The sequence below is a fragment of the Thermobia domestica genome, chromosome 8 (genome assembly GCF_964235325.1).
Source record: "Thermobia domestica chromosome 8, izTheDome1.hap1.1, whole genome shotgun sequence".
NCBI classification, from domain to species: Eukaryota; Metazoa; Arthropoda; class Insecta; order Zygentoma; family Lepismatidae; genus Thermobia; species Thermobia domestica.
In genome coordinates, this window is record NC_137461.1 from 269816020 (window position 1) to 269831051 (window position 15032).

General features: G+C 36.2%; 1 protein-coding gene across 1 annotated transcript in view; it reads right to left on the reverse strand.

The window, feature by feature from the left end:
* LOC145692017 (inter-alpha-trypsin inhibitor heavy chain H4-like) overlaps positions 1 to 15032 on the reverse strand; it is a 208836-nt gene that overhangs the window by 168863 nt on the left and 24941 nt on the right. The window contains exons 3-4 of the mRNA XM_081767316.1: positions 7699 to 7809; positions 4091 to 4229 (exon numbers count right to left, since the gene is read on the reverse strand). Of these exons, the coding sequence (XP_081623442.1) occupies positions 4091 to 4229; positions 7699 to 7809 (250 nt within the window). The remainder of the gene's footprint in view (positions 1 to 4090; positions 4230 to 7698; positions 7810 to 15032) is intronic.

Here is a 15032-nt window from a genome sequence, read left to right on the forward strand (position 1 = left end):
TAAGATGTTTTTATATATATAAATCAAAAATAAAACTATGTTTAAAATATTAAATACGTGCGTCCCTGCTCAATAAAGTTTTTAACCTCCCTGAGTTAAGATAACCATGAATTTGCCCCTGAGATATTCTCAAAAGTTATATGTGGTCATCAGTAAAGAATTCTCTTTCAAACAAAATAATAATAATTGTAAATCGAAACCGATCAATGTGTTACGAAAATATACTTGAGCATACATAAATATATAATAATGAAATGCATTGACGACACACTATGTTATAGACTATTCAGGCCTATACATACTCGAGTGTATTACTTCAGATTAAAAAAAAGAAAAAGAAAGAAAGAAAAAGCAGAAAATGTAGTGAGTAATATTGGCTTGTTCAAGCTTCAAAGTTGTTTACTATGAACTGATATTGCTGTTCCTTTTGCTATTGTAAAAATCTTTTTTTGAATTAACTAAGCTTAATCATGATTACATTACGTTTATATAATTACTGTTTGTACTAAAATTTTTACTTCGTTGAATTTTTTTCTTCCTACGCCAGCGAAAAGCCAGCAGCCATTAGAAGGTTGCGCCTTCTGTGCGGTAAGAGATTATGCAGATAATTCATTGAAGGCGCGTACGCTAACCGCTTAACCACGAAGGAGCTCCGCGTTCCAGAATGAATCACAGGAGTTTTGTGTTGATCTATAGCAGTCAATGTTCCTAGAATGCATAAAATATCACTCTTCTTTGGTGGTAACAACATTTGATCTTCTATGGTAAAGATAGCACGTGGAATAACAACAAGGTCGTATTACAGGGAGCTGGCTTTAATGCGAGGCTGAGGAATTAAAAGTTGATTGACAAGTGCCCCACCCCCATCATCAAGAAACGGTCACTCGATGGTCCTGTGCAGGGTTGCCAGTGCGCTGTAAAAAAATCACCTAATACTCACGTGATTCAAAAGTTTATGCAAACTGTGCAATCCCTATCGAAAGATTTTTTTTTAATTTGTATAAGCAGTTACCGTATTTGAATACATTTTGCATATTACTCACCTTCTATATTTTATAATCACACGCGTGGCGGAGCGGTCTAGCATTTGTCTTCGATTGCAATATAAAGGGTCAATTCCGCTGGGGATAGTTGAATGCGATGGTTCAAACCCCGCTTTATGCAAGAAAAATGTAGGTCCTACATTTAGAAGCTTCTAAGCTTGTTTAGAGCGTTAATTCTTAATAATAATAATAATAATAATAATAATAATAATAATAATAATAATAATAATAATAATAATAATAATAATAATAATAATATAAATATTAATTCTTATTAATAATAATTATATCTAAGAATATTCCGCTCTTTCGAAGAAATTTTGTTGGCTCTAAAAATAGCATTGTCTTCGTATAATACATTTATTTACAATCTAATTACAGAGCTTATACATAACACTTGAAATATATAAATTATATACATAATTTCCTATTAACAGTTTAGAATTGCAATGAAGAATATACAGGTATGTGTTGTTTAAGTTCGATTAATCATTATCACTAGAGACCAAATGTTTAGGCATTAAAAACCTGGAAAATAGGTGGGCAAATAGGAGCTTAAAATTTACAAAATAGGCAGTAAAATAGGCACTAAAATGTAACAGAAAAGAATGAAGATAAATACTCAATACAATTTTTAAAAAAAGTCATAAATAATGTTCAAAGAATATAGAAACGTGTATACGTGGACACACGTAAATTAGACTGTGATAACAGATGCTTCAGTTTTTTTCTTCCTCGCTTCTTCGTCGCACTGCACTATGACCTTCCTTATTACTTCTCTAGCTTCGCTGTGTATAGTTTGCTCTCTCTTACGCTGTGAAGCCATTGTCAAATGAATAATAAGCAACAAAACCGCGACCACAACAACACCCAACAAATAATCAACTAACTCTTCAGAATGACATTCAAGTGACATTTTTTACGACTGGCAACGCTGACATATAGAAGGAGGGTAAGGGAGTGTCGCAAGAGGGAGACAGAATAAATGTTGAAAATTTCCCCCCTCTACCTCAGCCCCTGCTGGTAAACAAGCTAGCTCCCTATAATAGTTACTGATTGCATCCTTAAATTTCACAGTGAGACGAGACTTTGAAAGCAATAGCAACCGTACAAACAAGGCCCGATCCTCTTTTAGTTTCATCAACTTCAACTGTAACTCAACACACGTTGTTTTTGCACTGCTGTTCCACGTTTTAAACTTCTTTTTTTCCCCATAGAAGACCACAGGTTTAGTATGTTAGCACTAATACTCTCTTTTACAAAAACTTCATAAGCTGTTTATCCTACAGTATTTCTTTCACAAATATCTTTCTTCACCGCTTCATCCATTACAGCTTTTGTCACACAATTCAAAATATTGTCTGATGTTTCGCTGAACATGTTGCCCTGTCTTCGTAAAGTGTCAAGTAAGTTAGCTCTCATATCTTCCTGTCGTACAAAATATTTGGAATTTTCGTGATACACTGGACTGGATACAGTGATTCCTGCTTTTTTCTTGCATCTGTGGCAAGCATTGCTCAAGTTGATGAAGGTGCTGCCTAATGGTTTCTCGACTCATACTGAATTATAGTCCCAGTTCCTCACATGTCTGGCACTATTCGCCTCAATTGCTGCCTGAAGATCTTCATGTTGGACATGCGTTGGTCTTCCTGCACGTAGTGCGTTTGAGACTGTTTCATCACCGTCCTTAAACTTGTTAAACCACCGCTGCATTGTTCGCGTAGTCATGACACCCTCATCAAAGGAATCTTTCGCTCCACTGCAGTGGCGTTTGACCCCAATATGCATGCCCTTATGACGCTCTCTGGAGGTCCCAAGTTCTCTCTGTCTTTACGCAAGATCACGGTGTAACTGAACTGGCATAGCCAGGTAGTATGTTGCATATACCCACACCAACAACTGACCTTCGCCTTATTTCCATTCGCATCCAACTCATGGAGTGAGGGCCAGAATGCAGACCTCCAACAAAGAGTGCCTGAAATTTCCTGGTTACCTTTATAAATACAAAGTGAGCAAAGCCTGAACTGTTATTACATGTGCTTCCATTCCTCTTCGAACGTATTTCCCTGCGAATTAACCTAAATATTATTACACATGCCTCCATACAGGGCAAGTTTAGTACTTTAATATTCCTTTAAAAAATTAAAAAGGCAAGATTAGTACTTTAATATTTTTTCAAACAATTAAAAGCAATATAATATAAATGTTCATTATTATATCTTAAATCACCAATGACTTGGAGCACATTATATACCGCCATCTATTATCCACATTTTTGGGAGTAAAAATAACGTTTTTCTTTTAAAACTGAAAAGCTTCTACAGATAGCGCAATAAGTGTAATAACTAATTGTTCCAATATAGACTTGCAATGTAGGAAAAAATATCATCTAAATCTGATAAAAAATAGCCGAGATACGAACACTTATATATATAGCTCAGCCACCATTTTGAAATGGTTACCATATTAGCCTGCGGAATTTTTTCACTTGTCAACATTTAAATTTGCCATAGCTAATGTACAACAAATCAGAAAAACCATGACTCACAATTGTACCATTAAAATCCAACGGATGACCACTTGCTCCCGCACTATTAAGGATAATGAAAATATCAACGGGATATGGCGATCACAGGACAACGATTGGATCTCCAGAAGTCGTCTTGTAGAAATATCTCACAGGAATCCCATAGAAAAGTCCGTTTCAGTGACAAAGAAATCTGAATTTCCACCGTAGGTCCTTTGGCAAAAATAGGAAACTCCGTGGATATCTCGGGACAGTTCAAAGGACGTTTTAGTGCTGTGTCTGTACAGAGATGTTGCCGCTCTATGAGTGTTGCACCTGTAAAACCATCGAACTTGCCATTAATGTTCTTGTTTGTCTGCCATCACTGCTTATACCAAATCAGGTTTGTTAGCTGCTCTGGTGTCTATTCATGTCGTTTGCTAAGAATAGGAAAAACAAATGATGACCCAATATCACACATCAGTAGACTATAAATGATTATTCTAAGAGAAAAAGTAAGAAAGCATGCAGTGTCATTTACCTGTCCTGGGTTTATGTAGACGACGTGTTCATAGTGACCAAGGCGGCGCTCCAGAAGTTCTTCATACGTTAATTCAAAAGTGATATTAATTAATGGTTCAATGTTGAGAGAAACAGTAAAGTTATTTGAGTCTCGCGCACTGAAAATAAAACATACTGATATATATAAAACAAACATAAACAAACCGCAGAAGATATATACAGGTAAGTCGACTAAGAAATTTTAGATTGTTTATTAAGTGAAACTACAATATTAAACAAAGCACTTGTATTCCATAATCCTTTGAAACAGTGACGTTTCTAAGGGAAAATGTAGACTTTCATTTAAGAATCTATTCCTTTAGCATTATTCATTATGACTGATACGCTATTGTTTTTAGAATAAAACGATTTCAAATGGGACCAAATTCGCGACTGCATAACGTACACAGAAACGGACATTTGAGATAATTAGGGAAATTCTCCTTCCGAAAAATCTCTTTCGGGAAGTGTTGTGCCCCTTGTTGGCTCCGTAGTTCATGTGCCAAGTCACATTGAGTATCTTGAATAGTTATGAGAGAAAACTATTTCTCAAGCCAGTTGGAAGATCCAATATTTCATAGTGAAAAAATAGTAGATAAAATAAAATAAAAAATTGATCACAGTACTATTCATCCCTGATCATGATTCATATGTCATTCTTTTCAGAAGACCGCTTGAAAAAAAACAAAAAGTCACAAAAAGGAAGAGAACTGACACATTATCTACGGAGCATTTCTCTCTGTAACTACTAATTGAAAGTGCTTTCTTTTAACACATCTGCATATCCAAGATAAAATCTTTCTGACCTCTATGTAAAGAAAATGATTGATACGTGGGAAGAACTAATAAAGGTCATTTTGTCATCTATGGTGGTGCACTTTGAATCTTATACCTGTAAGGCTATCTCAGAACATCCCTTTGAGGCTTGTTTGACAACGATAAGCACGTATAGACCTCAAAGAAAATTATTTAAATGTAGCGTTTTTTTCTTTCTAGCAACCTTTAAAAAGTTCAAAAAGTAGTTCCAATAAAGAACGAATCTCAGAAAGGTATATATATATATCCATGATGTAACGTATATGCTGTGCCATGTCAAAGGGTCTAAACATATACCAAAAGTAAAAGTTTTATACAATAAACATTATGTATGTCTCGACATGTGCACAATTATTTGTTGCTCAGATTTCCAAACGATACTCGTGTAGGCTGAATTCTGATTACAAACGCTGATCACGCTGTGAACGTGGTAAAGCAGTAAGTGCAGTTTGTGTGTTCAATATTTGAATACGACAGAAAATGCGGGGAGGGGGTGGAAAAGAAGAGAAAATCCATTGCGGACAGATGGTGTACCACAAAAGGACTAACCTACAGAAAACTGACAGAACTGGAAGGGGTAAGTGTTGGTTCAGTGCAAACGGCAAATAAAAAATTCTATGAGAAATATACATTCAACGAAAGATCCTGATCTAAACGAAAACGAGGCTCAGCGAACCCGAATTTGGAGAAGAAGATACTGAAGGCGTTTGCCTCTAAAAGAGAACTCTCTGTGAGAAATGTTGCCCGAAAATTCGCAGCATCTATTGGAATGGTGCAACGTGTCAAACGGAGACATGACCTAAAATCTTACAAAAAGCAAAAAGCACCTAAACGCAGTGTAGAACAGAAAGTGGCCGTATTACCGCCCGTAAGATAGTTGTGCGACTTTATTCTGTCCAAAACAAATGTGTGTGTGTGATTATGGACGACGAAACATATGTCAAATTGGACTATAAATCATTGCCTGGTCCGCAATATTACACTTTTCGCAAACGTTCGGTTGTCAACAAAGCAAACAAATCAATTGCAACTGAAAATTTACGAAAAGGTTCTGGTTTGGCAAGCAATATGCGAATGTGGAATGAAATCACGTGCATTTTTTACAAACCCTTCAATAGCAGGCTATCTATATGCCAACGAGTTCCTAAATAAGAGACTTGTGCCAATGCTACGTAAACACAAAGGTAAAACATGATTTTGGCCTGACTTGACCACATGTCACTATGTTACAAGACCAATGCAATGGTATCGGAATCACGATGTCAATGTTGTGGAAAGAGAGACAAATCCACCAAATTGCCTAGAGCTGCGTCCCATAGAATAATTTTGGTCTTCAACGAAAGCCAAACTGCGGAAAAGTGTTCGTCCTGGTACTTCAGAGGTGTGCAGTTTCATTCAGACTGGAACAGAATTGCCAGGACCTTTACTGACGTCGCTGTTCGGTCCCTCGTGGGAGGTTTCTGAAAGAAGGTTCGCCAACTAGCCAGACCTGTTTAACTTGTGTGTTCAGCATACGTGTATCGTTTGTGTAGATCACAAAGTGTGTTTTGTTGTAGTTTTCATGCACCCTTCAAACAGTATATTACTTTTGCAGTATTTTGTGTGTGTATTTATATTAAACGATACAGCCTTTATGTAAAGAGCGCACTGCACACTGTACTTATCACGGATTCTTTACCAATAACAACTGTAAGAATTTGTTGTAAAAAAAAAAAAAAAAAAAAAAAGAACCCACTTGTACCTTTATTTATAATGAGATGTTTCGGAGGGTGCACTGGGACATGTCTAAAGCAAAAATCCAATGGGAGTTGAGCACACATTAAGAATCTTTAAAGGGCGCGTTTGGCCCAGAACACCAATATAATCAAGGATGTTATAAAATAGAAGATCTGCCCATACAACAATATCGTGAAGCCATACGTCACAGTTTCGCCTCACCTACTCTGCCAGCTTCGCGCCACTAAGATCGAAATGTTTCAAGCCAACAAACATGGCGGAAATGAGAGTAGCCAATCAGATGTGCTGGCTCAGACGATGCTCGCTTGATTTTGGCTTGACTGAGGTTATAGGATGAAGATACATATGGGCAGATCCTTTATTTTATAACATCCTTGAATATAATAGTAATAGGAGCGCTACCCTATCGCACTTGGCTCTGACTGGCTGAGGAACGTCACGTGACCTGATAATGTGGTATGTCATAGGGATCAATGCCCTCTATATTTTGGCAGGGGTACTTTGACCCGCCCCTAATTTTTGGCATTTTTTTTTATCCTGAAAGAGAATTTTTTTACCCGAGATGGACCACCCAAACTTATAGCGATACATATCAGGGTCAAATACTACTACAACAAATCCGATTAAATTACTCGCTGAGCAACACAATATGTTTATTGCAAAAATTAATAAGGTGTAAAATGAAATGAAATTTTGAGTTTTACGTCACACGCTTATGCCGGTTAGGCTAAAGGAGACGGTGATAATGAGTAATGAATAAAATGGTGGAATGAAGAAAGTGGGAGGAAACGGGAGAACCCCGAGAAAACCCACGCACACGGTGTTTGTCCACCACCAAAGTTCACTTGGCGGGAGCAGGGTTTGTTGAACCCGAGATCCCTAGCACCAGAGGTGAACGCTCTACCACTGAGCCACCGCGGCCCCAATAAGGTGTAACAGTTTCGGCAACTATCCACTTGGCTTTATCAATCGAATCTTCAAAACCGTACGGGTCTAGATATTTGCAAGAAATATTAGGAAGAAATTTTTACTTACTTCGATTTAACATGAGCAGCTGCCTTCTTACTCATTCTGGCCTGGTTATAATCCTCACTAGCTTTTTCTTTTTCCTCGACATACGCGTTGAATATTTTATCTTCAATTATTCTGGAAATAAAAACCAATTTATTGTATCGTTACTATAAAAAGCAAAATGATGTATTAGATATGGTATCAAACACTAGCGCCTTTCTGTTTCAACTGTGCCCCTGCGGCGCTGCTGTCGATGTGTAATTTCCCGTACGTTCCTCGAAAGAAGAGAGACAAGTTGCTGAAGCCGAAATCCTTCAATAAGTAGATGTGGGCAGAGTTGCCATACGGAAGGGCTCCGCTGTGCACTGTCTTGTTAACCATTCTACGTAGCCTACGAGCTTCACTCCAGGCCAAATGACTGAGTAACAAATTGGCAACACAACCAAAAACATTCACTTCTTTCCCCAAAGTGTTGGAAACTGCACGTTATAAAAAATATTATATATATTTTTTCTTATTTTTTTGGCACCTAAATATTTTATTTTCTATTAGTTTATTCCTTCAAACCTGCTACACACACATTCTCACTCACAAACATACACACACACACACACATATATATATGTAGTGATTCATGATGCTGTAGTGGTGTTAGTTTACAAAACTGACAAACAAGTCGTAGCTTGTTTGCTTACGTCTTACATGTTCATTCCATAGGTGCAAAAACCTGACGTTGTGCTACTAGAACGTTGTGTGACGTTTGTTGGGTGGGCAATACTGCTTCTCTGGTGACATTCCCTATAGTGTCTAATGAACGTCCCACACACTGTCCACCTTTTTGTGGAAACAAAATTTGAAAGAATTTCGCCATTCCAAGGATAACCGGGATGGAATTACACAAGGTTAATCCTGAATTCATTGGAATACTGAAGTATAAAATGAAATGAAATCTTTGAGTTTTACGTCCCACGATTATGCCGTTTAGGCTAAAGGAGACGCTGATGATGAATAATGAATGAAATGGTGGAATGAAGAAAGTGGGAGGAAATGGGAGAACCCCGAGAAAACCCACGCACACGGTGTTTGATTGAAGTATACCTCACTCGTCCCCATAACTAACTAACTAACTAACTCTATGGCCTATGGAACCCGGAGGTTCAGTGCCGCGTTCACAAAAGCTCTCCACTGACTTCTATCCTTAGCTAATTGGATCCAGTTTCTACTTTGTATTCCTATCTCTGCGAGATCCATCTTAATATTATCCTCCCATCTGCGCCTAGGCCTTCCTAATGGTCGTTTTCCTATGGGTCTACCAGTCAAGACTTTGAAAGCGTTTCTACTTTCTTCCATTCTAGCTACATGACCTGCCCACCTAAGCCTCCTAGACTTGACGACCCTAACAATGTTGGGTAAACCGTATAAACTATGTAGTTCCTCATTATGAAGCTTCCGCCATTCCCCATTCTCGTTCCTCTTGGGTCCGAATATTCTTCTCAGGATCCTGTTTTCAAATACTTTCAGTCTATGTTCTTCCCTCAGAGTAAGCGACCATGTTTCGCAATCATACAGAACAACAGGCATGATTATCGTTTTATATATTTTAAGCTTCAAATTCCTCGACAGAATTCGCGACGACAAGAGATTTTGAACCGAATAGTAACACGAATTCCCTGCTTTTAGTCGACGTTTAATTTCTTCGTGAATATGATTTTCGTCTGTTAATATTGATCCTAAATATTTGAAAGTATCCACTTTATCAAAAGTATTATTTAATATTTTAACACCTCCACAATTTGCCGTATTACGGTTCCGACGCACTTCCATGTATTTAGTTTTCTCTGCATTTACTTCTAAACCCATGTCCCTGCAAGCGTTTAATAAGATCTCTGCATTTATTTCTACTGTTCTCCTATCATCCCCTATTAAATTTACATCATCAGCATATGCCATAACCCATTCTACCCCATTTTACTGTTCCACACCAAAATGCTTTTAGAAGCCGCCTTTGTACACATACTACACTGTACTAAGTTGGTAATGATCTGTTTGATAATTTTTCTACACAAACAAATAAAATAAATAGGTCATAGTTACTGACAAATAAAAAATGGTAACTTAAACAATTACACACATATATTTGGCAACACTGTACTTAGAAACTTACTAGTAATAGAAAATAATAATATATGATGTGTTAGACATCCCAAGTTCATATCAGACATGATAAATTATTTTTCGTTGAGAAATAATGACATTTAAGCTGTGGGCCTCAGATGCCCCCCGGTTGGTGTTCCATGTAACCCAAAAATACCTTGGTGTTCCTAGGGTTAACAATCAATAATAACGGAAAAAGGAATTGGAAATAATCGGCCCAAGACCTATGTTTTAAGCTTAATGCACAGCTTTGAACATGGAACTAAACAAATTCCTGAAAAAAGACTCTAATTGGATTCAAACACAGCAATTTTCAATGGCGAAATAAGAACAGTAATTGCTCGGCCTCTAAGGCGGATTGGTATATTTCAACTATCATTGTGACCTAAACAAATCAAATATTTATAATTAAATGAATTAAACTTTGGGTTTTAGTTAATTTTACTGGCGTTCTAAAGGCAACTGACTGCCTTTATCTTGAGAATGCCACTAACTTAAGAAAGTGTTGTAAATCGTTGTTGTTTAAAATTGTAATCGTTGGGTTGTATTTGTTGTAAGTTTACAGAATAAGATTTTTTAGTTTAATTCAAATTTATAACAATTTATATATTAAAATGCTAGTTTTATATGTTTGTGGTTAAGAAAAGTTTATATGTTTGTAGATGTTTATATGTTTGGGGCCAATTGTTTTGACAATGAAATCTCGGAAACTACAAGCTCTAGAAAGATGCCGTTTTCACTGATCGATTGCAAATTTTGTGTAGATTGTTCAGTTTTAATTGAATATTTTTTTTTAAAATAGCCGTTATTACTTTATTACATTTTTAGAGGTACACTGGAAGTGTTGAAAATTTTAAAAAATGTATCACATCCTTCGAGTTATACATTCCAACACCACACATTTGTATACTGGGTTAGTATATCTCTCCGGTGTTTGTTTCATGGCCAAATGAAGGATAACCATTTCTCCAGTCGAAGATGAATCTTTATTGTTTGGAGTCCTTTGTCCAATGAACACATATATCACTGACATTATAATTAATTGTGCACGTAATGTATTTGCTTATTACTTACTGCAAGAAAGAAGAAAGCAAACGCTGATCATACATAAATTAGGAACTCCAACCGTAAGTAAGCTCGAATCTTGCAATCGGTGCGAGATATCGAAAAAATATTTTCCTTTCTGATACCCCTTGCCAATTTTTATAAAGAGATCCTTCTTTTGTGTCAGTAAAGATACATATACAGATGACGTGAGGAATAACAAAGAGGTTCATGTTCATATGTGAATGATGCGCTGTGTATAGAGCGCAGGTTCAGTTACTATATCGATTAAAATTGTAGCACATGGATTTTACAACGATTCCTTAAATTAGTGCAACTATTAAGATAAAGACAGTCAATTTTCTTTTGAAACCACAGTTAAAATAAATAAAACGCTATATAATACCGAATCAGTGGCGTATTTAGGGGGGGGGGCTTCCGGGCTTAAGCCCCCCCGAAATCTTACTTACTATAGTAAAGTATATGAAAATTTTGCAGAATTTTCACATTTTCAGGCAAAGCCCTCCCCGAAAGTTAGCAAAGCCCTCCCCGAAATAAAATCGTAAATACGCCACTGTACCGAAGATTTGTTTATTTAATTAGACCCTATAGATCCCCACGAAAAGTCATTTGTTGTAATTAAAAATATTGCAATACATCTATAATTTAACTTTTCACGTTACTTTCCAACTTAAGTATTTCTTACTCTTAGGTGCTTATAGTTGTTTGATTTCTACATAATAACATCAGTAATATAAATGTATAACTTATAACGTTACCTTGTATGTACACGACATAAATTAAAACTTCGCCTTACTGAGAATAATAGTAGGCTTACCACTAATTTACAACTTCTAACAATATTATATATGCAAATAAAAATATAAATAATAATATAATATAAATGTTATATATATATATATATATATATATATATATATATATATATATATATATATATATATATATATATATATATATATATATATATATATATAATAACATTATAAATGCCAATAATAATATTGTAATGCTCATCCCGTTATTTGGCTTTCCTCTCAGAACCGATTTAGAATAATTTAGAGTTAGTCATCTTTCATGGCCTTGGTGATGCACCTATAATATAGTATTACATACATATTTGTAAATACTATCGTCGTAAACCAAGCTTAAAAGCTACTACCTAAAGCTCAATTTGTCATTCATTCACGCACACACACACATACATACAGGACAATGTATTATTGATATAGGTGATTCAGTTTAAAAGAAACTTTAATCTAACAACAGTTGATCGACATTTAATACATCTATTAAGAATTTAAAACATAAAGAAAATATTTATAACGCAATTGAATACACATATAAATATATCATTCCACATAGAATCTTGGATTACACTAATATGAATTTGATCTTAACAGAAGGATGAGAAGAAGACAAATAAAAAGAAAATAATTTAAATTTTGATAAAATAAAATGAACATTTGAAAAAAAATCTAGTTACATCCTATAATATTTCGTATGAAAGAAAAAAATTAAGATGATGGTTAAATGAGTCCATATCTCATACGAAAGGAAATTAAAAAAAATAAATAGGTGATTATACGAGTCCTTTCTCGTACTTTCAAATGACTCTTTATATCGCACGTTTGTAAGACACCCTTTGGTGTCCATGTACTTTAAATTCGCTTCATTTAAGTGCACACACATGAGATCATATTTATAAATCGTGAACAACACATATTCAGTCTGTAGACGTATTTGTTTATACATTTTCCTAATTCAGAGATTAAGGAAACAAAGTTTTGTCACTAGTTTCACAGTGACTACGTCACTCATTCCATTTATTGCCTCGTCCATTTACTAGCCTTTTGAATCACTATCAAATTGTATCACATTAGCCGCACACATTTGTAGTTATATTCGCACAATATAAAGAAACGAGAATTGTCTACGTTCAAGGAGGTTTGGCTTTTATATCAAGAGCACAATTGCTGAAGTGGAAAACTGTTCAGGTTCGAGGATTCGTATATGATGGATGAAATTGAAATGTAATTGCACAGGAGGATTTCAGGTTTATGAACTTGTGGATAGATTTTAATAATACATTAGAGTAACGATGACCTGCCTTAATTTCATGCTACATGCCGTTAGTATAATAACAGACGATGTTGATATTTACATATGTTAATTGGAAGTGGTTCAAATTTACTATTACTTCCGATTTCTATGTTTATCACCATAGAACGGACACGATGACAACTAGCAAGAAGCCGTTTCTGCAAACGATTCAGTGTTTAGAGACAACATATCATGACTATCTACATTATTCTACCAAAAATCGGTTGTGGTTAAAATTTTCTACTAATTCTGGTTTCAATAGTGGTTTTAATGTTTGTTGCCATAAAAAGAAATGGCAAGAAGCTGTATTTGGTGAACGATTCGATCTCTCATGACAACATATCGCTACTATCCACGATATTCTTCCAAAACCGGAAGTGGTTCGAATTTACTAGTACTTCCAGCTTCAATACTGATTTCCTTAGAGCAAAAACGTTAACGGATTTTTGCAATCGATTCAGCGTCTCAAGAATCGGTTTGCTTACTCGGCTGAAACTCTGTTCAAACCAGAAATGGTATAAGTTAATTAGTCATTTTAGGTTTGAATGTTTATCGCCATAGAATGAGAATTGTAAAAGAGAGCGGGAAGGTGTTCTTTTACAAATAATTCAGCATCTCAAGACAAGGTAATTATTGCCAACACTCTACCAAAACAGAAAGTGGATCATATGAACTATTACTGGTTTCTATAGCTCAAAGAAGTAAGAGGTATCGAGATGCGTTTTTTTAGAATAATTTCAGCGTCCCAGGAAAATGTTCCATATTTTCCGCTAACCTCCATTCATGCTGGAAGTGATTGAAATTAGATTTTTCCGGTTTAAATATTTATCATCATAGAAACGAAAACTGTAACAGATAGCGACAAACGGTATTCTGCAATTGATTTTCTGTAACATATCGAAACAACCCACAACATTCTACCAAGACTGGAAGTAGTTGAAATTTGCTACCGTGTCAGGTTTCAATACTCATTTCTATTAGAATGAAATCCCGGGTTCGATTCCCGGTGTGGGCACTCGGTCGAAATTTCAGTCCTAGCCATCCTGAATGAGATTTCCCAGAGGTTTCCTCATTCATATCAGGCAAATGCTGGAGTGGTACCTATGTCTCAGGCCATTTTCTTCCTTCCCTTTTTCCGGATATTATCCTCGCCGAAAGATGTCATGCCTCATACGTGACGGGCTAACATGACCATAGATGCCAAAAGCCCATAAATCTAAATCCTAAATCTATAGCATAAAACTGTAAGAGATATCGAGATACAGTCTTTTACCATCAATTCCGCTTCCCAATAATCACATAGTACTTACAGATGTTGTATCTCTTTCTTTCTCTTCTCTCTGCATCATGTCTGGAGGTGATAGAGACCTGCACGGGGCGGGCTTGGGCTGGCCGACTCTGTTATTTCTTTGGGGCGGGCCGACACTGATTTCTCTTCAGGTCGGGCCGGACTGGGGCCGATTAATTGCAGTTCTTTAATAATTATTGGTTTTCGTTAAACGATAATTGGAATAAAGCCAAACGTTGAAGAAGTGTGCCCGTGAAAAATGTTACAAAGAATGCAATAGCTATTTACAGTTTGTGTTGCTTAGCGGCTCCACTTTCACTATAGAGGATTGCAGGCATTGCGCGGGAAATTAAGCTCTGACGTTGACCTTCACTGAACCCAAAATATGACAAGAAGGGGTGGGAAAGTTTTGCCTGTTGCTAAACAATATTGCCATCTTTACTTTATGCTAAAAATCAATTAAGTTAGATTTTTGTTACAGGGAATGGAGTTTTTGTTCTTTCGATGACAGGCAAAGTTTTAGGAGGCAATGGTACCATTCGGGAGACAAGCGTAAGGATGTGAACCAGAGTTTAGAAAATGTTTCTGAGGGTTAGGTCATGTTTAATACTTTGAGAAAGATTGGGGCTCGAGCTAATTTTTTTAAAAATTTATCGGGCCTGGGTCGGGGCAAAAGCTCTGGGCAATGATTCGTCGTAATTTATCGTGCCCGGGCCAGGCTTGGGCCAAGAATTTGTATCCGAGATTC